Consider the following 26,612-nt stretch of genomic DNA (forward strand, 5'->3'; position numbering starts at 1 on the left):
GCTGCATGATCAGTCATTTTGTGACTTCAGCTGAGCAGCTTCGAGTCTTCTTCATCCGTATTTATGCAAGGCAGGATAGCATTTAATAAGGATGATGTTTCTATGGGCTGCTATGGGATACCACCAAAAAAAGAATTGTAACTGCATCTGTCAATTTAAAACAGATTACTTAGAAGTTTGTTTTAAATCCGTGTGTTGTTAATGTCTCATTAGGAATTAAAGTGGCTTTAATTCAGTTCAGTTTTACTACTTTTGGAAATGAGTTAAGCTCAATAAAGATGAGTCACTAAAGATTGCTTAAGCAAACCCAGTTTACTTAGTATTGCAGTGCAGGAGTACCCAGCAGTCAGAGGCAGTGTCTTGGATCCTGAATAGTAACTTCCATATACTTTGGGGTAATATTTTAACAGCTGACATGATCGCTTGCAATCATCAAGCAGTACCTCTAATTAGATTTGGTATTATCTTCTACACATAAACAACCTTTTGTTGGAGATGCCATCATGTGGCTTAGCTATAAAAAATTGAGAGACTCTTAATGTCTTTTATGCAAGAGAAGAAAGTTTATGACCTTGCCTTCTGGCAAAATTCCAAGGTACTTCATGTGCCTGCCAAAATCCTCCAGGAGTTTCAACTGATCCACTGTAGCTTTCCACTTCCCATTTTAAGCTTCTTTCTAGAGCTGCTCTTTTGTTTTGCACTTGCCATATTCTTTCTGAGAAGTACATGCATTTCAGCCTTGGCTGTAAATCTAGGTCTGTAAATGCAGACATCTTTATATGGATTTGAAAGGTATATTTATGTTGGAGTTTTTTAGAATTGTTATACAAATTTAAGTTGAGCTGACATGGTTAAAAAATGGGTTCTTTTGTCTTTGTTTCTAGTTACAGCCTGTAGGCCAGAAAGCTGACTCATTTGATTTCTCAGCTGACATCGTCCTTGGCTGTCCAGCTCAGGTAAACATACCCAAATTTTGGAAGCTAGCCATGAGGAGGCTGTGCTGCTTGTGCTTGCTGCAGAGAGCAGGGATTTGGTGTATCTGGAATAAGTTTACTCAAAGCTTTGTTCTCTGTTTACCTCTGAGTGAGCAGGTGTTCTCATATACCTGCGCTGGTGTCCCATGGCCATTCTGCTGTGCCCTGAATACTGATTGGCAACATGCTGATTTGTGTGTTTGCAGTTGCAGCAGAGGCTGGTTTTTGTTTTTTGTGAAGTACAGAGGCAGCTCAAGCAGCAAACAACAGAATATGCTGCATTAACTTTCCCATCAGAATCAATGAGGTTTGGGCACCACAGCAGCTTTGAAAACCCAGAATCTGTCATCTCTTGGATTAGTGGCAGGTTGGTTTTCCTGGCCTGATCCGTAAGAGGAATACTTCAGACTCTTTGGAAGCTGCTTCTGCAGTTAAAAAACAAGCTGCTGAACTTGCAGGACAGTTGCTAGGTACCAGCACGTGGAAATGACTGCTGCAGGCAGCAGTAATTGGCTCCCTTTCTTCAGCAGTTTCAACAAGAGAGCCAAAGAACTGAACAGATCAGGGAGCTGAGTTCTGGGTTCTCTTAGTTCTGGAGACAGGCATTCAAGTTATACATGAGGCTTTTGTTCATATTGTGTCCATCCTGTCAGACAAGGAAAATCTGCTGAGTTATTAACCAGTATGTTTCAGAAGTCTTCAGATTTTGCTCAAATTGATCCTACTTCATTTACCCAGCATTCTTTCCAAACAGATTGAATGAACTCAGCAACTTCTTCAGTGCCAAATAATGTGTCTTTTATACTTCTTTCCCTTCCTTCACTCTTATTCAAAGATGGTGCTTTTCAGAAGTAGGCAAAGAAAAATTTTATATCCCTTGAAAAGATATATGGCCACTTTTTTCAGAAATGGTAAGCCTTTAGTAAGCCCAAGCGCTACGAAAACATCATTGATAGAAGTGCCAGGAGCCATGGAAAATTTGTTTAGACGCAACCTCAAGTACAATAAAAGCCTGCCTTCTAATTTTAGTACTTTTTAAGACTTCCTTATGCAGATGCTGGAGTTTCTCTTGATTGAGGTAAGTGAGCCTCCAGGTGAATTTTTTTAGCCTATATGATGTGCACGTCTTCCTGAATGCATGTTGCATTAGTAGGGGACAAAAATAGTGATGGAATTTCTACAGCCTCCCTTGGAGGGAAGAATGATCTTTTCAGTAGGCAATCTTTCATCTCCCTGCTGCTGACACAGGAGATCTGCCCAGGTTTGTCAAGATTCTACATCAGTGCCTTTTGAAAAGACGAAACATCTAATAAAACGTAATTTGGAATGTTAGGAGAGGAAAATGTTAAACTGCAGTCAGCGTCTGGTGTATGTAATTTTTGTCCTAAGGTACTAAACACAAATTTTAATGAATTTTAAGGAAAGAGCATGGTTTCAAAGTCCAGATTCCAATTTTATAGTTTAGGCAATTACTTTCTTGGTTATATGATAACTTGATATCACTTGCTATGGTTTGTGCCACATGCTTATTGCCTGGTTTATCTTACTTCTCTTATTTTGTTTCCTCTTTCTCCAGAACAGTCCCTTCCTGGGAACCTACAGGAATAGCAACTACACACCTGTGGAGCCCACTACAGAGCCAATAGAGGTAATTGTTGCACCTTTCGCTGCATTTTAGGCAAACTATGCAAAGTTGCATCTCGTCTCTTAACACATCATCCTGAATTTATAGATTACATAAACTGTTACCAGTTTTTGGAAAGAGAATTCTGCCTTGCATTGCACTTTTCATTGTGTAAACAAATGTTTTCCTAAAAGCCAAACAAAATTAATTATATTACTGGTGCAATTGTATCAAATTTGTAACCAAAGTAACCTAGAATGCGTAATTAATTCAGATAGCAAATTCCTCACGGTGTGGAGAAACTGTCTTAGAATCCTGGCCCTCAAATAATCCGAGGAAGATTTTAGATAGTCCGCTCTGGAGGCACAGTTCTTCCTTACACTCAAGTAAGTTTAACCTGTAGAGGGCAGTCACCTTTACATATTGGATGTGTGACTCTATACAATGATAGGAATCCCATTTCAAAGGGACTTAATTTCCACCATGATTGAGCAACTATCATGAGGCATGTTCAATAAACTGCAGAAACAGATATTGTGTGTAGGACTTGAAGAAATGGAGCAGTTATTTGCTTGGCAGTCAAAGTAGACTGGGCTAGTTTGATACTGGTGGTGCTCATGACTAACCCAATTAGCAAAACCTTTGTGTGCCATGAGGGTCCCAAAGAACAGCAGCTATTGGCGTAGCAAGTCATAGTTTTAAGGACTGAAAGAGGATTTTTATCTGTAGAGCTAGAGTTACCCTTTTGATAGGTAATTCTTGTACTTCCACTAAATCTCAACAGCCACAGCTTTTGAAGTGATAAAGGAAAGAAGTATAGGGAGAGGATAAAGCAACATTTTCTGATCTAAAAATAAGCCTATCTGTCCTTTCTAACCTCTGCAAACAGACTTCAGTGGTCGATAGTGGAGCCTATTACAACACTTTTTTGCAAGAACAGATGAATTTGTTGTGGTGTTTTTTAACAACAACTGTGCTTTCTGAAGACCACAGGTCCATGTAGTTTTACTCTGGTAGAATTGTGCTGTCACAGAATAATTGAGTTTGGAAGGGACCTCAGGACATCCCTAGCCTATCTTCCTGCTTCTAGCAGGGCTGGCCCTTGGATCAGTGTACACAGCTGTCATTGCTCTTGCAAGGGCTGGCCACTGTAACAATTTTAGTTTTTCCCTTGCTGCCTTCTTGGCTAATATGGTTGCTTGTTACCAAAAAGCAGGGGGAGACATTGTTCAGCTCTCTCTGCTGGTGAACTAAGGTGTTCTGCAATGTGTGTTTGATTCAAAGTCTTCAGTTGGTGGGATATACATAATAACTATTATGTCACCTAAAAATGTATGGTAAAGTACATTTATTTAGAGCCTGACAGTTTTCTTTACTGGAACTTTTAAAGAGTTGAAAATTCGAATATTTTTGAATTTTATATTCAGTAAAAGCAAGCCATTTTTGAAAGTTTATAGGGAAAGAATAGGTTCCTGGCCAGGTACATAGGGAACGATAATATAATAATGGAATATATAAGGTTGTTCCAAAACTTGGCCACTCTTTCAATGAAGAAATTTTTTCTAATATCCAACCTGAACCTTCCCTGGTGGGACTTGAGTCCATTTCCCCTTGTTCCATCACTGGTTGCCTGGGAGAAGAGGCTCCAGCCTCCTCACACATCCTTTCACACAGTGGTAGAGTGATAAGGTCACTCCTTTTCTCGAGACTAAACAACCCCAGTTCCATCACCTGTTCCTCATAGGAATGCTGTTCAACCCCTTTACCAGCTAATACAATAATACATTAATAATATAATACATTAATATAACATGATAACTTTGCAGGGGATTTTATTGTTGATTTTTATTTGCTTTTACATCTGATGTGTTTTGAGACAGAGCAAGACTTCAGACCTGGAGACCCCACCTTGTAGGTCATGGACAAAATTTCTAGGCAGTGGAGAGGGAAAAAATAATCATCCTTATAGAACTTTGTCATAAGCAGTATTTCAAGATGAAATGTTTTGCCTTTGGAAAAGATTTATGTTTTGGCTAGAAAATGTCACCAGAAGTAATTACTGTTTGGATAGTATTCCACAAAGAGGTGTAAAAGACTGTTGAGCTACATAGGCACCAAAGTAGGATCTGTTTTAGCTTGGTTTTGTCCTTCACTGTACATCTAAACCATATATGAATTCCACATTATCTTTTAGCTACAAGATGAAACAATTTTTTAACTTCTCGTTTCAGAACTGGGGCAGTGAACTGTCGTGTCCCGATCACACTCCATCTAGTCGTGTCCCAACGTCAGGTGAGAAAGAACTCCTAACCTAAAATCTCACATAGGAAAAATTTCATCTTTTTTTTCTAAAAACAATAAGATATTGAAATTGCACATCCTAGATGGAAAGTAAACAATAACAGCTGATATATTTAGTAGGAAAGAGAAGAAGTCTGTCTCATCATTCACTGTAAGTTCTGCATGAAAGCAAGTATGTCTCTGTGGATAAATGTGATCACATTTATTGTATGCATGTATCATATACATCATTTATCATACAGCAGCATGGCAGATTAAAATTGCCCACGAGGGTTAGTGACTAAGCAGTGCAGTGCAACTGCTGTGTGTATTTTGAAGATTTTACAGGGAGATTTTTAATAGGAAATATTGATCTGTGACCCAAACCTGTAAGCCAATTAAAAGAGATTGAATATATGCATCTGTAAACATATCTAGTCTATTTTCATTTTTTTACCTAAGTTGTTTTAAGTTCTATTTCTTTCCATGTTAGTGTAATACACTGTTGTAAGCAAAGGCAAGATGTTAAGCATTTTGCGGAGGTGACATATAGAACCTTTTCCCCCTTAGAAGTCTGCAAAAATACCATCAGATTGGTACCTAAGACTTGCATGTTTATTCTATTAAACAGTATGTTGTCAGCTGTCAGTAATCCTGCTTTTATTCTCCTCCTATTTTTTAGTACATGAGCTACGGCCTGCTGACATCAAAGCTGTAGGAGCACTTGGAGATTCCCTGACTGTGAGTACTGCTGTATTCCCACGTTTAAAATGAGAAGAGCAGTTGATGATTTCTACCCAGGTGTTGTCACGTCAGGCATCATCAGACAGAAAACAAATTGCTTTGTCTTGGCAAAGCAAAACTCATCTACCTGGTTCCTTTTGCAAAGAAATAGCCTGAAGGGATATTAGTGACACTGGCAATTGTGTAATCCAGTAATGAATAGTTCAGGCCAGGACAGAAATGGGATCCCATTCTCTGTTGCATACAGTTTAGTCAAGTGTTTTTGAAAAGGGAAGAGGCTGTCTTATAGGAGCAGACTCTTCTGACATGAAAGAAAAGGAGCAAAAGCAGTTGATATTTTTGATGGAAGAAGACATGTTGCTGAAAACTGCCATGGAGATAATAGACTGCAAAATGAAGTGCTTCCCACTTGAGATAATTCTGATACTTTGGTATTTCAGAGTTTTGCTATCAGATTTTGTTTCCTGGGTTAGATGTCTTCCAGTGAAAGCTCTGATGTATTTCAAGAGCTAAGAAATGGAGGTTTAAAACAAAAATAGACACACACAAAGAAAAGGCCTCAGAGGAGAATAGCAGGGGATACTGCAGATCTGCACTGAAGTTTTCTGAGAAAAAGTTCTAGAATTACACAGCCCTACAGAATTGATCTGGCATGGGAGGAAAGCAAACATTTGCATCAACAGTTCCCATGAATTTTAACTCCTGAACTAAACCAGTGCTCCTTCTAGCAGCTTCTGTTCCTGTTGAGTTCAGAGGCACTTGAAGGGTCTGAAGTTCTCAAATGATCAGGCTTATCTTACAGGCAGGTGTGCATGTCTTCATTATGTATCATGCACCTTCGCATTAGCTCTGAAACTGATTTTGCTCGACCTGATGTAATCCTCCCTTTCTCCCTGCTGCAAAGCTTTGAGCTTTTCTTAGAAGAGATCATTAAAGTACTACAAGTCTCCCTCCTATCCACTGCCATGACTCTTAAGATTAATTGCTTTATTTCCTCCCCCACATCAAATGCTAGGTATGTGCACTAGCACGTATCTCTTATTTTAAAAATACTAGTTCTTTTAATATATGAAATATCTCAGAAAGCCCTAGTCATAGGGGCCAGATTATGATGCTTGAGGTCCCTGTCTCAAGAGCTGAGCAAGGCAGGTTCTCATAATGCCATTATCCATGCAGTTCCTGCCACGGCAAGGTGTTTTGAGGGGTTTTATTAAGTGATTTATTTGAGGTGGGGGGCAGAAAAACTTGCAGAGCATTTCCCACATGTACACATACTCACACCTCCCACAGCAGCCACGTGTGCTTTGTCCAGAGTAACCATCCTTGGCACAGGGGGACTGCAGCAGCAAAGTCCACCAAGGCATGGATTGTTCTCCTGATACTCCATGCAAAATCCCTGAATGCAGTCAGTGTTTATGGCTGAATTGGTGCCATGGCCTTTTGAAGAATACAAAATTAGGTGAGACCACAAAAAAACTGTAAAGCTACAGAAGAACCCCTTCCCATGTTTGCTGCCCTGACCTTGGGCTGACCTTGCTAGAGGTCTGTCTCCATCCTGTGAGCTACTCAAATTCAGCACAGAGGTCTTTGTTCTGATGACTTTATGTATTTATTTAATTTTGAAGGATATGAAAGTTCACAGTGCAGGAAGGAAGGCTGTGTCAATCTAGATACAGTTGGAGATTCATGAAACATTGAGCAGTTTAGTCATGTCACCGGTTAGTATTCATCTGTCTGACTTCTTTAGCACCAATGCACAGTGAAAGCAATAGGCACACCAACATGCTTATCTATACTGGCAAAAAAAAACCTGTCTACACTTCATGAAGTTTGTGTGTTAAGCAGCAGACTGGATCCAGGAGAGGAAAAATGGACTGTACACCAAAGATTTGTTTTCTTGGCAGATTAAAAAGCAGCTCCTCTGATTTATGTTCAGCTAAAACTGGATGGGGATTTTTCATCAGTGTTTGGGGCTTTTTTCCTGGATTATTAAGTCTCTCAAAATCATCTTTCTTCCATAAATGCCAGGATGAAGCGTTTTCCATCAGAAAAGAATCCAAACAAATACAAAGCTGTTGATGTTAATCTGGGTCCCACTGGGACAGATTGAGTATGAGTAGCGGCTTGACAGTCTTATGTCCTTGACCTTACGATCTGATGTCCTCTGGCTGGACTCTATCTCCTCTGATGCTCGATGGTCTGGTATCTAGATGAGTTTCTTTTGTGTATTAGGAGAAGCACGGAAAATTGAAGTATGGGAGATGCAGGGCTGCCCACAGGCCAGTGTGTGATGGTGAATAAGGACACAGACCACTTATGCTTAAACTGGGGTATTGCAAAAGCTTGGCTGGATGCAGAGTAATGTTACCAGAATGCTTCAGCATTTTCACAGCATGATGAGTCTATCACAGTCTATCTTACCTAAATTTGTAGGACTTTTTTTCTTTTAGTATTTCATCAATTGTTATTTCCATCTTTTCCAGACTGCAGCAGGAGCCAAAGTACCAGACCTACAAACAGACTGGAAGGGACTTTCCTGGAGGTGAGTAAAAATGCTCAGGTTTTTTTCCCCTCTGTTTTTGTCCACACAGTTAAAAGTGTGGGTCACCTGATTGTGTAGTTACATGTTTGCGTATGTAGGTTCAGGGGAAGGATGTTGACAGCAAGTATTGCTTGGAAAGGATTGGAGGATTCAGGACTGGAAGAGAAACGGAGCAATTTCTGCGGGGGGGTGGGTTGTGTTCGTTTTTGTGGGCTTTTTCTTGCTTCTTTTTTTTCTTTTCTTTTGCGTGTGTGTGTCTCTGTGTGTGTGTGTATGTTAACCCAACCTGATTGCTACAGGTATCACAGTACCTTTTAGCCTTTTGCTAGTCTCTCTGGAGCTTATTCAAAATGTTGCTATCATTATCTACTGCAGTGTCTAATGCTGGAAGGTCTGAGTGAGTGTGGATTGGCATGAACTTGGCAAGAGCACTGCATACATTCTCAGTGAAGATGTTCCAAACACCTTTGCTATTGCAAAGTGGGCAAACAATGCACGTCAGAAGCATTGTGAAGCTCAATATCCATGCTAGAGTGGAAGGAAACTGCCTGCTCCCTAGGGGCAGATGTATGAGTGATACGTGTGTGCATGTATGCATTGTCCTCTTTGCTCTTTTTCGTCCCTTTGTATGTGTCTGCAGGCATGGATATGTTCAGGAGGGGCTGCCACAAGTGGTGTAAGAGTGTATTGCCTCTGCACACAGTCGAGTTTTGAATGGTAGAGGCAGAGGCTCTATGTGATCAGCATTGCAGAATTGCAAATAGGTAGCTAATGAATATTTAATGCGGTCTCTCCTATGCATAACTGCACGCAGATGTAGTTTCAGCAAGGAAACGTGGAGCAGCTTTAGGGAGGAAATAATGCCTTTCTGTGATGAGTATCCCAGTATGTCTGTATGAAAAATCAGTTCTCCCAATATGGTCTGTTCCCAGCCTGAAGGCATAGCTTCTATCTTAGTGCTGTCCTGCTTTATTTAATGTGAGTTATCCTTTCACTACTTTCCCTGAATTCCTATGGTTTATCTCCTTAGTCCTGTTTGAAGCAAGTATTTTGTGGGGGGAGGTTGTTTTTTAATTCTTGGGCTGCTACAACAACGCATGGTGACAATAAGACAGATGGCTGCAGGATTAACCCTACTGGGTGATTTTGTTCTTTCCCTTTGTAGTATTGGAGGTGATGAGACCCTGGAGATCCAGGCTACTTTACCCAGTGAGTATCCTAGAAAAGCAAAAGTTGGATATTACACTGAAAGTCATTTAAGTGGATGCTAGGAAACATCTGGAAACGGTCATTCTTTCCTTGAAAACGGTGGGCATGTCCATCTGTTGTGGATATAAGCAGTTCATGTGAGTGAGAGTTGAAATCCAGACTGACCTGATTAGCTGTAAAGTTGATTCAGCCCCTCCACATCACAGGACCTGCATGTGATTGTATCGTCCTTTTGACCAAAAGAATTAGGAGTAAATGTGCTGAAGGTGACAGAAGTTCATGGCAGACCTGCTCCTCCCTTATTTTGTTTCGTGCTTTCTAGTGACTGACTGTAATGTCTATGGAAAAATGAAGGGTCATGAAACAATTAGCAGTCCATCTAGTCAGGATTGTTGACAAAGTTATGGTTCTTCCTCATGATTTCAAGTTGCTACATAGCAGTGGGGGAAAAAAAATCTAAAAGTACTATAAATTTTTGCCCTAGTGCTCTGTGTAATTGGGCCTGTAGTTTCCACAGAAACCACTAAGTGGTCAACGTGACACTAAATTGGAAGGCACTTGGTTTACAATGGCTGCTCTATTTGTATGTGATCCATGCTGTAGAGCAGTTTGACAATACCTGACATTGTTAGTAATAAAATCTGATGTGCTTCGCCTTGTACCAGGCATATCACTGTGTTTGAAGAAAAATAGAAGGCGCAATTCATTTATGCATTATAAATGAGATTCTATAAAGAGGTTTCAGACAGCACTACGGACACAGTAACAACAACAGTTTTCAGACATCATGCTTCCTCACTAAAAGTTTCAGTGAAATCTACGAAAATGAAAAAAATTCACTTCTCTGACACAAGTATTATTATCTAGCTGGAGGAGTGAGAGGTAGAGGGCCATATTCAGGGCATCTGCTTCTGGTACATGAAAGAAAGTAACCACAAATACTCTGACACTTAAGTTCAAGATTGATGATTTGCCCAAGATCCACCTATGCGTCTCCTGGGCCACCAGGCCCTGACTCCTCAGGCCCATGGAGAGATGAATAATTGCAGTGATGAAATTTGGACAGTAACTAGAGTCTTCAAAGCAGGTGTGTCTCTAGCTCCTGTAAAATCACAGTGAATGAGGGGAAAACACAGGTCCATATTCTCACCACTCAGTTGGCTCCTGCTTCTGCAGGGAGGCAATGCTGCTAGTTGTACTGTGAATGGTTAAACACTGTGGTTTTTTTTTTAAGACATCTTGAAGAAATTCAATCCAAACCTCTTCGGCTTCTCCACTGGCAGCTCTAAGGAAACAGCTGGATTCAATGTTGCAGAGAGAAATGCCACAGCAGGGTAAGGACAATCCCAAATGAGAAAGGCAAAGGAGTGAGAAGTGATGGACTGGCAGGTTACTTTTGCGATGCATGTCAGGGTTGAGGTAATGCTGATTACCTGCTGGTACTCAGTATTTTTCTGTCGTCTGATGGTTTTAATTGTGAGTTTCGGGGTTTTCTTTTTTTTTATTTTTTAATTCAATTCAGTATTTGAGGGATTTATTTGTTATCTTTTTCTAAATTGGACACAAGCTTCCTTTCTTTATTCAATATCTGCCCATAATTTTTGGGCCAATGCCTTAGTTATGCTTCTAATTCAACCAGTACCTTTTTCTGCCCAGTCTTCAGTGTACAGGTCCCTAATTCACTGTCAGGCAATATCTGTAATGAGGAAAAAATTCATGAGCATCTCTTTTATTCTTTGATTTCTAGAGAATGTGCCTGAAACTAACAAATAGAAGCCCAATGCTACCCTAATGGCATTAAAAATTATCCCTGTTTGCAGTGCAAAGGGGAAAAAAAAAAAGGAAAAGCAGCTGGGAAATAACTCCTTTCTCCTTCTGAAGAAAAAAAAAAAATCTAGTAGTCTGTTAACAACCAAAACGTGAAAACGTGTAAGAATTTGTATGACTTACACTGTGCCTGCTCCATGAATTCTCAGAGAATTGGTTTCCAAAGCTTTTTGTGACACCTCTAACAACCATTAAATCTGCTGCAAGAGAGATTTAGGATAACTATCAAAGCCTGTATAGCTACTAAATATTTCATAGGTTCCCTGAGCAAAGCTGACTCAGCGTGATCAATATGGCTCTAGGAATCCAAATAATGTGGCTGCATTTGTGTAGCTGCTGGAGAGAGGCACATTGAGGCTTGTCAGCTCAAGCCCAGGTTTTTTCTAGTATATCAGGAGCTCATTTCCAGCTGGTGTCTCAGCATGGTTTGTGCTTTGGCCGGTGGATGTTGCATCCTGTCCAGAGCTGGACTGGGACTCTCCAGCCTGGCAGTCCCACAGTGTAAGCACTCTCTTCAGCCATAAGACAAGCCACAGGAATTGAAGGCCGCATCAGGAAGGTTAGTTAGGTGCCCACCTTCTGTGTCAGCACCAAACTCCCCCACTAGATTTTTGAAACAAGTTATGCAACTCAATGTCTCTCTGCATCTGGGCATTAGTGTTTTTTCCCAAACAAAATGCACTAAGGCCAACTCTGAGATGGGAAGAACTCATACCAGTTGCCTGCCACTTAGCAGCCATCCCAGCTGAAGCCTTTTCAGATCAGATTATTCACTTGTGCAACTTGGTCCTTCAGTGTTTGCTCAGCCTTTTGAGGGATCACTTTCCTTACAATGATTGCTGCTGATCCTGAGATCCCCTGCAATGAGGAGTGGGGGTCAAGAAGGTGAGGTCCTTTTAGAGCACACATCTAAAATCTTCTGTTCTCTCACCTAGTGATATGCCAGCCCAAGCACGTGCATTGGTGGAGCTGATGAAAAGCAGCTCGGTAAGTGGGATTTGGGCCACACCTCGGTGCTGCCATGGTCTCTGGGAGATGACTGTAATTAATGGGATGCTTGAGTCATGAAGAGTGCTTTACTGATGAAAGAAAAGTCCTTGTCTCTGCTGTGCTTTCCAAGATGAATGTGCTGTATGAATTACCCCTAATGTAGGGAGCAGTGCAGGCAGGAGATATAAGGATGGTAGTGAGGAAGAGGAGAAGTCTGAAGGCTCTGGTGAGATCACCGGATTGCTTTGTTGAGCAGCAACCTTCAAAGTGAAGGTCATAAAGGCTGATTTAAAATTGCTGAAGCAGGTAGCTGCAGACCAACATGAATCACAATATCCACAATACTGGGAAGAGGGACTACTGAAGTCTTTGCAGAAGAAAAAGCCCTCTCAAAGTCTGGTTTTGAGCAGGCAAATAATTAATCAGTGACCAGTAACCTTGGGAATGGATGAATCTCTGTCACACCATAATATTTTAGAGAATTAGTAGGGGATCTAGCACTGTGGACTAGTCTGCTATGCTAACTCCACTGAGGGATACAAAGGGCATCAAAAGCAGGGAGGGAAAGAAATCTGAGAAACCCAAGGCTGCCCTGCTCTGCGTGTTGGCTGAATTTGAGTGGATGACTGCCTGGGTGTGAGCTGTTGGTTCAGGGAGAGCATTCCCTCTAAGGGAATGGGAGTGCTTGGTGCTCCTTGGCTGAGACTGAATGGGAAAGGAAGGCACTGAATAAGCAGGATTTGTCAAAGCATGTGGCTCTCCATGCCAGAACTCTTGATGGATGCTGCATGCTCACCCCACTGTCAGTTGCTCTGCATTGCCAATTGTTTGGCAGAGTGAAGGGAGCTGGCATGGCTTTTCAATAGAATAGAAGAGGAGAGGCTGTCGTGCTTTGTTTTATTCACAGCTTTTAATGCATTTTTGTAAAAAGTGAGAGGAGTGTGTCCCTGCCATAACATTGCCTCTTCATGAAAGTCTTTCTGAGCAAATTGCTGGTTAAAGAGGAGAATTCAGACCTATGGGTGATTCCCAGGCCCTCCCTCTATTTGTGGGATCCTTTCGCAGATGTTTGTTATGTAAATGCACTACACTAAAAATAGTTGCCTTTGATTCCTTTCTTTGTACCGAATGTTACAAAATGTTTTGATGAGATCCAGCTCTCAGCAGCGCCTATTGTTAGCTTTCGGTGACGTGGATGCTGCAGCTGCCCTTATATGAGCTCAGTGAAGTCACCAGCCTCCTGGACTCTTCTATTTTAATCCAGCTGTCTGTTCCCTGGGGCACCCCTTGCCCCTCCTGGCCACGGGGTAATTCTTGCCCAGCTGGCAGGGATCCCCAGCAGCTCCAGTTCCACAGCTACATGAGTCACTCCAGCCTCCACTCCCACACAGCTTTATCCCCACGCTGACGGCAGTGTGCAGCCATGGCTGGTAAATCTCTCCTGTCCATCCCCGTTCTGAAGCTGACATTCATTTAGAGAAGCTTGCTGCCACAGACACATTTCCGTGCTTGGTTACCCTGACAGAGCTTGTCTGCTGAAGGGAATTTCCTTACAGGAGCCAAGGTGAACTACAGTAGACTAGCAAACAGTTCAGATTTTCCCCCTGGAGAGATGCTTTTCCTTTGCCAGCTTAATTCTGCATACCTCCTTTGTTCTGCCCTACTGTCTGTGCCCCATTTAGCCCCATTTATGAATCTTACCTATGCATGCCTAAGCAATGGATGCTGCAATCTGTTTATTTTATGTGCCACTAGAAAATTAACTTCAAAGAAGACTGGAAGCTGATTACCATCCTTGTTGGAGGCAGCGACATATGCCAGTACTGCTTGGACAAGGTTTGTATCTCTGAATTAGGCATGCTCATCCAGGCATTTGGCAGATGACCAGCCCTGGAAACGTGGCCTTTCTCTCTTTCAGGGAGCCAAAGTTCCTCTTTGTTTAAAAAGCACTTAGAAGTTCTGCCCCTTTCATCGTATTGTATCAGGAACAAGTGCACAGCTTTTAATACAGAGGCACTGCAGCTCTGGAGATATGCATTATTTAAGTACTAGGAACCTGCTCATATTGAACAAAACACAAAGATTAGGCTGAAGAGCTCTCCCTGCTTAACTGGACAAAGTAATTAATGTGGTGTCTCAGGCATGTTAGGGGACACAAGTGAAGAATTCTGGAAAGCATTTCCACACCATAATTATTGAGGATGCCCAAATCTTGCTTCAGAATAACACCCAAAATAATAACATCAGTTCATAGTGAAAAATGTGTCTTTTCTTTAGCTGTCAGTGGTCATCCCCTCTGAAACTATGTGGCACAGACTGGGGATCTGTACCCCAACTTGTTGAAATGACCAGGCACTGGTCACTGTTTTGCTCTTTCCTTTACAGGTTGCTGCCTTAAGCCTTTGTCCCCACAGCTACGCCTCTGTAACTATGGTCACAAAGTTGTTTTGCGTATGGGCTTTCTGGGGTCTGACTGCCTTCAGTTTCTCCAGATGGGCAGTTTCAAAAAAAAGATATTGTTCTGTTCATAAGGTAAACCAGTCTGCTCTGGGTCCCATAAAAGACAACCCAAAAATCCAAAAATGTAATCAATATAGTCATTATCAGGGAAAGGCTCAGCCAACATACCTCAGGTTTTTCTACAGAGATTAGAGGAATATATTAACGGTATAAAAACACAAACACTCTATAACTTCTGTCTATGTGCTAGTAAACTTCTTGATCTGGAAAGATATCTGCCAACAAAAGAAGAAAAGGAGCATCAAGTTGGTGTATCTTCTCACAGATCACTTTGCTGGTTCTTGAAAAAGACTGACTTTTTTTTTTTTTTTTTTAAAACAGGAAACCTATTCAGTGCAAAAGTATGTAAAGCACCTTCAGGACACTCTGGATATTTTCTATAAGGAGGTAAGCTTTTAAGATATCCTAGCAAACTATGTTCCTGGCAAGTACACTGATGTTTTTCTCACCTCTGATAGACTGTCAGTGATTATGTTTCATACAAGGTCATCTTTCAAATAGCTGGAGTCAAACTGTTCCTCAGTGCTGCATTTCAATGACTGTACTAGCTAATGCCCTGAGAAAGAGGGCTGCAGTTTCAGAAAAACTGTGTGTTTGACAATGATTATGCTGTGGACCAAACATACCATGACAGTTTTCGTGGCTAAACCAACCATGAACAGTTTCATTTACCCTAGAGCAAGTGGAAATGTCCCAGGGAGTGAAGCAGTATTTTGGCTAGTTTGTACTAGCTGCTGGATTCTTTTTGGCTGACAGCCACTGTATGTCTCCCTCCCCCTCCTTTTATACATCATCCTTGCACATGCCATTGGCTGCAGCCAGTGCAGTTTGCACTGACTCCCTGACCTACGGATGGCACTTCTTGCTCTTTGTAGTGGTATCATGTTCTGTTATTTGTAACATGTCTGTATGTCTGGTTATTATAATCCTCACAGCTCCCAAGAGTCTTTATCAACATGGTGGAGATCCTGGAGTTCTCTGGACTGCGTCAAATCACAGCAAGCTCTTCAGGGTGTTCTTTGACAGCAAAGTAAGTGAGCAAAACAGCTCTTTGCCTATAAAGTGATGATTTTTGGCTCAGTTTCTACAGGAGGATATCCACACTGAGCTTTCTAAGCTACTTGCATTGTTGCCTTTACCTGATGCACTAGTTTCCATCAATTTTCTATTACTTCTTGCAATACTTCAGCTAAAAAGCATGTACCTTTGGATAGCAGAGTTCTCACTTCTCAGCTGTAAGGCAGCACGACACAGCACAAATCAACATATGATTGCTGGACTGCTGAACTTCAAAGGCTTTTTTGCCCAGCACAGGCTTACATCCCTGATTCCTCTCTTTGTATCCAGTGCTGCATTACCACTGGTGCAGGCTGGGCTGCACACAGCAGAGCACAACCATGAACTGCTCCTTAAGTGCCTAATGAAGGAGACCAAAATCTTGACTCAAAGAAGGTTGAGAGGCTTGTTTCAGAAAGCAGCCATGTCCTTAAAGGCATCAGAATGGACATGAAAAAGCTCTTTAGTCTTGCAGAGAAAGGTATAACAAAGACCAGTAGTTGGAAGGTGATGCCAAATGAATTCAAATTAACTTAGGCACAGATTTTTAAAAAATACAAGTGATTAACGACAGGAACACACTGAAAGGGAAAATAATGAATTGATGATCTTGCTCAATGTCTTCATATTCATTCCAAGCACATTCTTAGAAGATGAAGATGAATTTCAGTGAAGCACAAGTTATTACCTCTTGTTATAGAAGTAACATAATAAAACAGAGTGGTGCAGGGACTCAGGCTACATGAAAAATTTGTCTAACTTTAAACTCGCAGATGTCTGAAACTCTGCTGTAAGCCAATTCATGGGGTGGGTTTTCTTGTTATTCTAACACATGAGATTTCTTGCTAATGTGTGGCATGCTGAACACTTTTTTGTGTTTGAGTCAAGAGTTGTGGATCCTGCAGCTCTTTCTGCCTGTGATAGGCAGAAAAATGTGATAATTTTGAAAAGTAAGTCAGTAGAGATTTTTCTTTCCTGAACTATCTGTCCATTCCTAAGCCACCAAGGTGGCTCTTTCCCTTCTGCATGTGATCTCTGAGCACCCATGCTGAGCTTCTTTGAAGCAGACACACGGTGCCAAAGAACTGTGAATAGACTACCCTAGACTGGCTTTTAATTCTAGTATTTCTTTCATTGAAGGAAAGTTTGCCCATGTTTCTTAAACCCAGAGGAAAATTCTTCAGAATTACAAGAAATTAAGAGAGTTAACAGAGATTATCAGGTAATGCATTGATTCGGTAACTGGTCATCTTCACTTGTGTCTCTTTCTATTGCTTCCCTCACTGCCCTTTCTGTCATGCATATCCTCAGCAGTACAGAGAGGGATAACTGGAAAACAACTTGGCTATAGCCTAATCAAAACTTTACCCAGCTAACCAGTTAGTAGCAGTGCAAGACTTTCCACATTGCCTTATGATGTGACCTCAGTTCTGAGCTGGATGCAGATGGAGACCAGTTCTGTTTCCAGTTACTGTTTCGACAGCTGAAAAGGATTTAGTAATGATGGCTGCTATGTTGATATGTGTTAGTCTGTTATGAATCCAATGAGTAGCTCACATGAATTAACACATCACTGCAAGAGTGACAAATGACCTTGCATCAGCTGTTTTGTGGTTACTCTTAGCAGAAGAAATTAACTAAACCAACCATGGGCCAGCTTGCCATCTGAGAGTAACTTTTCATAGCCTCAGGCATAAGATTCACTCAAAATTAACAGAGGCTATAAATAGCTATTGGAGCACAAGCTTTTTCCATCGATGTTCTTACAAATACAGGAATCACTGTATCACATCACATTATGTTCTCCATTCTGGCTCCGGCAGTGGCTGTTGTCCAATGAATCTGACAGAGCTCAAGAAATTCGCCCTGGGTAATGCTTGTATAAGCCTACTAAAGGGGTAATTTTCCCTAACTAAGGAAGAGGGATTAGGAATGTTTCGAGATACGACCAGGAGCATTAGCAGTTATACCCATAAGATGGCAAGTTACAATGAGATGGGTTTTTTTTATTTGTATGAATATCTGTGACCATAATTTTTGAAAGCGGTACGTAATTTTTCAATGCTTAAGTATTATTTTAATTCAAGCACACCTTTCTGAAAAATCAAGTGCGCTTTAGCCTCAAGTTGGCATTCTGGACTCATTTGTCACTTCTAAAAAATGTTGGTCTTGTTCTTTTTTAATAATATTCTGCAAATTTAGTCTCTTTGCAATTGTGCAGTTTTGGTTTCTATAAGTAAGGTCTGAAATACTTTTTTTTCCCTTTTTTTAAATTAAGCAATATTTTAAAAAGATTTTTTTTAATACTTTATAATTTTTACTTTTTTTTGTTTGTTTGAAATAATCCAGCTTCTGTGCATTTTTCTCATGAAAATCTCTTCATGAGCCAAATTTATTTTCTTAGCCCTATTTTCTTGACTGCTTTATAACATTTCTCTGGATTTACACTAACGATTTACGGCTTCCTACACTGAAAGATGTGTAATCTGCCTGTTTCTGATAGCTGACAACTGTTAGATGAGCCTTGCAAGTAACTCTTCTGTTTTCACTAATTACACCCCATGCAGGCTGGAGCCTTGCAGCTGATCAACAGTGGTCGGTACGAAGAGCGGGAGGACTTTGCTGTTGTCATCCAGCCATTTTTCCGGAACACCTTGCTGCCCCTGGATAGTGTGAGTCCTGTTTTGCTTTCCTGTTATGCAGGGGCCATTATCTTGATTTCTCTTAAGCCAGTAAGATCCATGCCACAAGGACAGTGTATTCTTCTCTTTGCACAGTCTAGTGGCACAGCGTGGAATCTGTGGTAAGAGTGAGAGAGGAGAAGACAGGAGGTCTCACAAGAAGGCAAGAAGGTTCACAGTGCTGCCTGTGACTCAGAATGGTTTTAGGAAACATTCATAGCATGCACCCATAAACTGGGCACCCTCTGACTTTTCTAAACTGCATGTTGCTTCCATTGTTGAGGTTGGTTAGCATTCACCATAGTTTCCCGATTTAGGTTATGGAATGTGTTCAGGTTTTCTTCAAATGGAGCTCAGCACTTGAATCTCTGACTCATCCAAGCACAGAAACAGGAAGCAGCCTTTGAAACCAAACACTGATTCTCCTTTTCTCCAGCATTAGCATTATGTATGCTGTGTAGTTAAGGATACAAATATCCAGCAGGAATCCTCGTCAAAACAATCCGGTTTTGCATAGTACCTTTTTTCATACCATCCCCATTTTTTTTTTCTGTCAGCCTACAAGGTCGACCAGTGGTCACCAGATGGGTAGCGATGAGGCAAATTCCCCCTGAAAGACACATTGGCCACACTTGGATAAGCCCACCATTTTTATTGTTATCTGAAATTCAGCAGAAATTTCAACACTTGAAAGGTCGTGAGTCTGAGTCACAGAAGTTTAAAAAGCAATAATAAGCACTTTTCTATCAGTTCTGTACAAAATGGAATGTGGGTCAATGGCAGGGTCCTTGTAACAGCTGTGAACCTTGTTGGCTTAATGGTAAGTTTAGTTTGGTTATGAAAATTTCTGTGTGAAGTTCAGCAGGCTGTATTACACAGAAGGTCTCAAGGTGCAGTAATCAGCCCATAGTTAGGAGCACCTAAGTTGATTTCCAGTGTGAAAACATGAGCATGTTGCCTTTAGGAAGATAACAAAATTGTGAAGCGGATATATCAAGTACAATATAGTATTAGATATAATATGTCAGATCTCAAAGATTGAAATTTGCTGAGAAATAAATTCTTGCTTTTATTGCAGACTGACAAGCCAGATATGAGTTTCTTTGCTGCAGACTGCTTTCATTTCAGTGTAAGAGGCTATGCTGAGATGGCCATGGCTCTCTGGAATAATATGGTAAGGGGCTATGATTTAGATCCCTATGTGTTTGTGGTAGCAGTATCTACAAAAGATCATGAGAAAGGTGTCTGAAAAAAAAAGAGTAAGCAAGACCTAAAACTGATCTCCTAACAAGAGGGGGTTGCTCAACTCTGAGGTTCTTCTCACTCTGCATTGCTTAGAAATGTAATCCAAAGTGATTATATTGCATGAAAGGGTCTTTGCTCATTCAAAATGAGAAGTCCTAAGAGTCTTAATGTAATGAAAACTTCCTTTCTTATTTGGTAAATAACTTGCATTAAAACAAAAAGTCAGCCTAGTTAAACATTCAATTCTGTAGGTTTGCTGAAAATGTCTGTTCAATGAGCTTGCCCTTCTCCAGTGAATTCTGTTATATTTATTAGGAAAGCATATATGGGACTGAATTTCTGCTGCCATTAATAGTGTGGATGTGTTGTACCACCCACTCTTGTATCTGAGGCGGTTTTAGTAGTCACTAAAACTAATGGGGGGCTGAAATCAAACTTATGATGCTTGTAATCACATTCCATCTGTCATTTTGGGGGAAGTTATAGCTTTCAAATAGTGTTGGAAGAAGGTGTCAGAGGCACATGCTAGACTTGATAACTCCAAGGTCACAATTGCTTTTAGAAATGTTTCCCTACATTGGAAGGAAGACTGTGGCATTTATATGCCTCAGCAACATTTCCTCCCCTTGTCTTGTAAACACCAGTAGCCAAATACATTGTGCTAGCAGAAATCCTGCATCCTGGTTTGTACAAGAAACAGGCATAAATGGAGGGGAATTTCTTTTCCGTCCAAGTAAAAGTTTGAGCAAGATAAGAAATTTACAGGATACCGCAGAATGAGCTTGAAAATAAGGACTGGAAAATGCAGGGCAGGAATCTGTGCAATTGCCCAGTATAGCATATGAGCTGTAGGTCCAGGAATATAGAATGTACAATGCAAGCACATGCTCGGAGTAATTGACTTGTGCACACACAGCAAATCTGCCTGTTTTCCATCAGGCTTCCCTGTCTGGGACTCCAGATGACAGCAGGTTGGTAGGCTTCACTCTGCTTCATAGCTTCAAGAGGGCTAGTGGTGGGCCCAGAAACCCCAGGCAAATGTAGAAAAATTGAAATTGAGCATAGCTGAGGGTTTCAAGGAAAAAAAGAGACAGTACCTGGGCATATGGCAGTCTTAAATTTGGTTTCTGTTGCCATGTGGTATTCCTATTGGCCATTACTCATTCCTGAATCACCATCAGTCTTTTTTCCTATGCCACCAGAGGTTTTTTTCTGTTCAGACTGTCACTCATTTCCTACGCATATAAGGATATTGACACAAAGCTTTCTACTGTGGTGGCAGGGATCAGGTTCTTACTGATGCAAAGCACAACTATTCCCTCCCGTAGAGATCTGTCAGTCTATGCCAACTGCAGATCTTACTGTTTACTATTTAAATCTAGTTCTTGTAACACATCCCTGCTTTTCCCTTGCAGTCCTTGTACGGGAAGACTGTGCAAGCTTACTGTAAGGCTGTATTGTTTCCCTGTTCCCTGAAAAGCTCGGCAGGCTGCAGGCTTATGGCCAAATGACATGGATTCTTGTCAGTGCACATAAAGGGCCAGACTGTGCCTGGCCACTGTGTGGGTAGGCAGGGATTGGGATGGCTTACAGAGTCTCTCCCTCGCCATAATGTTCTTCACCCTTTTGGCTTCGTGCAAAACAAAGTGTGCTCCTGTTCTCTGAAGTCAGAGGACTCTGTAGTCTTAAGGGGTTTCCAAACCCACCTTTTCAGGTCTTTGGCTGAGGTGAGGAGACACATGGACAGAGTGTTTGGTTTGTGTTCTGCCTTCATGCTTGCCACATGCTCTAGAGGAGCTGTGAGTTTCTTCCAGAACTTGTCCTGTATGCTCATGGACTTAAGGATACTGTCATCTTTAAAGCTCAGAAGCTAATGCTCCTGAAGAACAGATTGCATAGAGATGAAGTAAGCATGGGTGGTTACAGAATTTTGCTTTTTATCATCTTTTGTCTGGGCTCAGTGCCAGAATCCTTACCAAGTGCCCTGGCATGGGAAGAATTACAATTATCTACAAAGAACCAGTTGCACCACAGGCAGAATGCTGTGAGATATGAGCCACACATCTTACAAATAACAGAGCTGTTCCCTTTAAGGTGCAACAAAACGACCAAATTCAGTCTTCACTGAATTAGCTGGTGGGTGGACCAAGCGATTAGGAATCGTAAAAGAGTCCATCAGGACCCTACAACAATCAGCAAAACTTGGCATCCTGTTTTTCTCCTCATCTTCTCTTCACTTGTTAGCTTTCTTCCCTTCCCTAGTTATATTTTCTGTGGTTTGTATATTTTTATTTTTCAGTCTTTGCTAACTTCCTTCTGGTTTTTTAATTTTTTATTAAAAATGAACTAGAGAGAGAAAGTATTCTTAGTGTTTCCATATGAGAATATTATGGATAAAATTTGGTTTTTTTCTATGCTGTGTTGGTCTTGTTGCTGTTTTGTTTTTCTTCAGCATGCAGCTGACAATTTAATCCCTTGAGGACAGTATATGCCTGTATGGACAATAGCGGAAGCAACAGCCATCCTCTGTGGTGTATTCCCAGAAGTGCTGGATGACAACTTTGCAGTTCTCTGTGGACCAATCTTGAAGTCATTACTTCAAGCATGTCCTACAACAGTTGTAAACACTTCAGTTTACATGACTGAGCAAGCCTCTACTCGTTAGCTTAACTATGGCAACCAGTGGAATGTGCGCTCTTAGCCAAGCACAACTGCCTGCTGTTAGCCTGGGCATATTTTATGTTCAGTTGGAAATGGGCTCAGGGTGAGCCTGTGGTCAGCTATTGCAACTTAGCTGACAACTGATAATATAAAAGGCTCTGTTCAACTCACTTCTTGCAAGATTGTGAACTCAGTTTCAGCTAAAATTCCCAGGGAGTTTCTTCTCCAAGTGAAGACTGCAAAGGTTGACATCGTCCCATCATCTCTCTGTAACTCTGTCATTTCTGAAGCAACTCTTATCACCATGACACCTAGGCACCTTTCTTTAAGTAATGCATTAAGTAATATGTCTAACATCTGTCGTGTGGGTTTTTTCCTTTGTGGTTTACACTGCCATTTGAGACGAGTACATGGCAGAACTGGGTGTAACAGTGAACCACTTTGCTTTAGCTGAACATTTGAAATACATTGTATTCAGAGCAATGCAAAAGGAAGAAACACGTATCCCATTCCTTGCTTCAGAGGGAGTTATTCTGCAGCCAGTACATCAGATTCTTAATGTCTTCAGTTCACAAGGGTTAAAATGTTGGCAAACTTTCCTCTGCTCCTTCTGCCACACTTCTTTGTTACTGCAAGCAGCAAAAGATTGGAAAAGAAGTTGTAACTGTCTGAATCAAGAGAGTCTGAGAAGAAAAAAACTCATAATTATGTTTAACATTGCTTTTCTCTTCTTTAGCTGGAATCAGTTGGTGAAAAGCAGACTTACAACAACTTTACCCATGACAGATCAAAACTCAGGTGTCCAAACCCTGTAAGTAAAGTTCAAGGTGCTCTCTACATTAATTACCTCTGTTTTTTCTCTTTTCTTCATACTGGTAGAGCTCTTTGAAAGCGTATCTTTGTGAAGGTTTCAAACAGCTAAAATATACTCCTGTTTTGTTGCAGACAGGGAAATCTACTTAAGATTTAAGACATAAAGATTTATCCTCACTGCAGTGGAAAGTCTCTCATTAAAGCTAATTCAAATGAGTCTGCGTATTTCCATTTCCTTGTTTGCAGCAAGCAAATTAGGAAGTGATGCCACCATTCCTGATTCTGAGGTGGCTTAATTTTGTGTTCTCGGAATTTTCAGGCCATAGAGCAGGAGAGCATTTGGGCTAAGATAGAGAGAAGGCAAAACCAGCTGATTGTCTAAAGATCTACCATTCCTCTCTGAGAAGGGGCAGTGGCAAATTGTTGGACTACTGCCCTTTGAGTGATCTGTGGTCAATAAAGCCTTTGCTCTCCCTTTGTAGGAGAAACCTTTTCTTTCCACGCGAAGAAATAGTGGATTTGGAAATTCAGATTTCAGCTTGGAGAGAACGGAATCTTCAGTCCCCTACTGGGCTGTCATTGTGACTGCAGTAGCCGGGGTCCTGGTGGGTTCTTTACTTGGCTGGGTTGTGTCACGAAGAAGAACAAAGAAGCACCAACGTAAGGCTGACACAGAAAACAACATTAAAATAACCTCTCTGTAACACAAGTGTAACAAACATCTTTCTCTGATGAGGCTGCTCTCTGCTGTGACAGAGAGTAGCGGAATAAAAAAACTTGTTGGATATGAGTGAAGCTTCTTGGTTGCCCAGGGATTTTTGGGCCAAATAACATTGATCAGTAATGTATTTTAGATTTATCTTCTGCTCACCAGTCAGGTGGAGGATGAAGTTCGAAGTATGCTGTGGTTTCACACCAGCTGGCAACTAAGTACCACACACCTGCTCACTCAGTCCCCTTCAGTGGGATGAAAAGGAGAACTGGAAAGAGGAAAAACCCATGGATTGAGATAGGAACAGTTTTAATAACTGAAGTAAAGTAAAATGTAATAATAATAATTGTAATGAAATGGGAAGTAACAAAAGAGAGAGAGAAATAAAACTCAAGAAAAACAAGTCCTGCACTCTACAATTTCTCATTTCCTTCTGACTGAAGCCCAGCCTGTCCTTGGACAGCAGTCAACCCCTCCTGGACTTCTTCCCCCAGTCTATATAGTAAGCATGATGTTCTATGGTATGGAATATCCCTTTGGCCACATCAGGTCAGCTATCCTGGCCATGTTCACTCCCAGCTTCTTGTGCTGGCAGAGCACAGGAAACTGGAAAGTCCTTGGTTTAGAGTAAGCATTACTTAGCAACAACTAAACTATTGACTTGCTATCAACATTATTCTCATACAAAATCCTAAACACAGCACTGAGAAGCTATTATGAAAAATATTAACTTTATCCCAGCTGAAACCAGGACAAAGTGTTAAAAGCTTTTTCATTCTGGGGTCCAATTCCCTGTTTCATGAATATTATTCAGGATGTCAATTGCACAAAGCAAAAACAGCTGTTCATGCATCCTGGCTTCTTAATTGTGCATCTGTCCTTTTCTCTTATAAACCTCTGTTTAAAATATTAGAGACAAGTCCATGATTGCAACCTGATATTCCCCAATAGTAAGGTGTGAGGGAGATGAACAGCAGCTGCAATTTCACATGTTAAATTCCAGCAAGACCATTGTGTTGAAGGTGCTAAGGTGATTTTACATGGGCAAGTAAAATGCCATGGAAACATCTTTTAGTTGCTTTCTGAGCAAGCTGGATCCACATGGTATCACTGGTGCAGTGCTGAGCTGCACAGGTAGAATAAGTCTGCACTGCCTTGGACTCCAGGCTCCTTCCATCTGTGACTGGGCGTGGAATGTGGAACTGGGCTGAATCTGTCACTTCTCTTCCAGGGCTAAATAGCCCAGGGACAATCCTGTATCCTCCTGCCCTCCTCTATATGAGAGCTGGTTCCAGAATGGGTCTTCTTGTGATGAATTTCTTCACTAGCGTCTAGCAAGGGTGTCTAAACAAAAATGGAACAAGCTAGCTTGGCTCAACCCTTCTCATAGGATCTCTGCTGTATTCAGGTCTCCAAGGCTGGAGACACCATGGTTATTATCCAGAGAAGAGCTTGCTTGTTTTTCATGTTTTGTTTTTTAAATTCTGATCAGGAGTTCAGAGATTATCCTTTTTGGAAATTAGACTTTTCTTGTTTTAAACCTGCAGGCCAATTCATATGATCTATTAGTACAAAAGGTTCTTCATAAGATCCACATGATCTTGTTTCCCAATATCTTTCTTATTTCCTATGTTAAATACTTTACCTTTTAATTTTATTGAAGCCAAAGTGAGGTTTGCACTGGTGCTTTTTTTTTTTTTTTTTGTGATGTGTACTATGTCTCCACTCCAGAAATGCAAATGAGCAGAAAATGATAATATTTCTCAGAAGAAAGTGTTCTGGGTTTCCTAAATTTTTTTATTATGCATGCAGAAAGTATTCAGACTTCTTCTTTTTCCATTTCACTTCTGTCTGTGCCCTTGCTAAGGTAAAAAGAGGTGGGCAGAGTACAACTTACATAGTCAGGTTTCAGGGGCTGTAGTTGCACTTACCTCTTCTTTGATCTGCTCTCAGAGGTAGGGCTGTTAATAGTAGGACTTTTATTTACCTGTGTCATATCCACAGGTGTCTGTCTGTGAGCATTACATGCAGTAAAAAATGGCGATATATTTAGAATGTAAACCAGAAACAGTTGCATCTTGTTCCAGTGCAGCACAGGCTGCTCTTCCTGTCCCTGTCTTCACTGTGGGTCATTAAGTGTCTACCTGATATTTATTTAGCTTGGGAAATGGAAACAAACACATCCTCCAACCAAGAGACAAGATTTCGGTGTATTCCATAGTACCTATGCCTCAGACACATTGGAAAAATAGAAGCCTCATATGTGAGGAAGTTGAGCAAATATTCAAAGGCTGCTGTCTCCTCTCATCCCTAAATGTTGTTCTCATGAGTCATCTTCCCTACTGGGAGCTTTGATAGCCACTGCTCATACAACTCTTGGTTTGGGAAGAAGTAAAAAGATAATACTTCTCTACAGGACCTTTCATCAGTACTAGGTATTTCAAAAGAAACTCCGGAACGGTAGTTCAGTTTTCACTGATTTTTATTTTTCACTGATTTACCTTTCCAAATCATATGTGCATGCAGGAAATGTGGTGGGAGTCCTGGAGTGTGAGTTAGAGTTACAAAATGCTGCAGTCTCTCACATCAGGCTTGTCCTGCCTAGAGATGGGTACAAGTGCTTCTTGGATTTCATGCTTGTGCTCCCTGCTAGAATAACTAAACATCCTCTTTTCTCAATAAGGAATTATGTTCTGAACTTCTAAAACCTAAATTATAAGAAGTACAGCTAGTT

General features: G+C 41.0%; 1 protein-coding gene across 1 annotated transcript in view; it reads left to right on the forward strand.

Moving 5' to 3' along the window:
* The window catches only part of PLB1 (phospholipase B1), a 78,839-nt gene extending 54,585 nt beyond the window's left edge, over positions 1-24,254 (forward strand). The window contains exons 43-58 of the mRNA XM_066180406.1: positions 885-956; positions 2,551-2,622; positions 4,830-4,890; positions 5,561-5,619; positions 8,106-8,164; positions 9,330-9,373; positions 10,608-10,707; positions 12,136-12,187; positions 13,946-14,026; positions 15,032-15,097; positions 15,646-15,740; positions 16,907-16,988; positions 18,334-18,438; positions 19,526-19,621; positions 23,090-23,164; positions 23,649-24,254. Coding sequence (XP_066036503.1) covers positions 885-956; positions 2,551-2,622; positions 4,830-4,890; positions 5,561-5,619; positions 8,106-8,164; positions 9,330-9,373; positions 10,608-10,707; positions 12,136-12,187; positions 13,946-14,026; positions 15,032-15,097; positions 15,646-15,740; positions 16,907-16,988; positions 18,334-18,438; positions 19,526-19,621; positions 23,090-23,164; positions 23,649-23,870 — 1,341 coding nt within the window. The 3' untranslated portion in view covers positions 23,871-24,254. The remainder of the gene's footprint in view (positions 1-884; positions 957-2,550; positions 2,623-4,829; positions 4,891-5,560; positions 5,620-8,105; positions 8,165-9,329; positions 9,374-10,607; positions 10,708-12,135; positions 12,188-13,945; positions 14,027-15,031; positions 15,098-15,645; positions 15,741-16,906; positions 16,989-18,333; positions 18,439-19,525; positions 19,622-23,089; positions 23,165-23,648) is intronic.
* The last annotated feature ends 2,358 nt before the right edge of the window (positions 24,255-26,612 follow it).

Source organism: Chamaea fasciata, unplaced genomic scaffold (assembly GCF_029207755.1).
Source record: "Chamaea fasciata isolate MVZ Bird 193981 ecotype frontalis unplaced genomic scaffold, bChaFas1.0.hap1 SCAF_3, whole genome shotgun sequence".
Taxonomy (NCBI): Eukaryota; Metazoa; Chordata; class Aves; order Passeriformes; family Sylviidae; genus Chamaea; species Chamaea fasciata.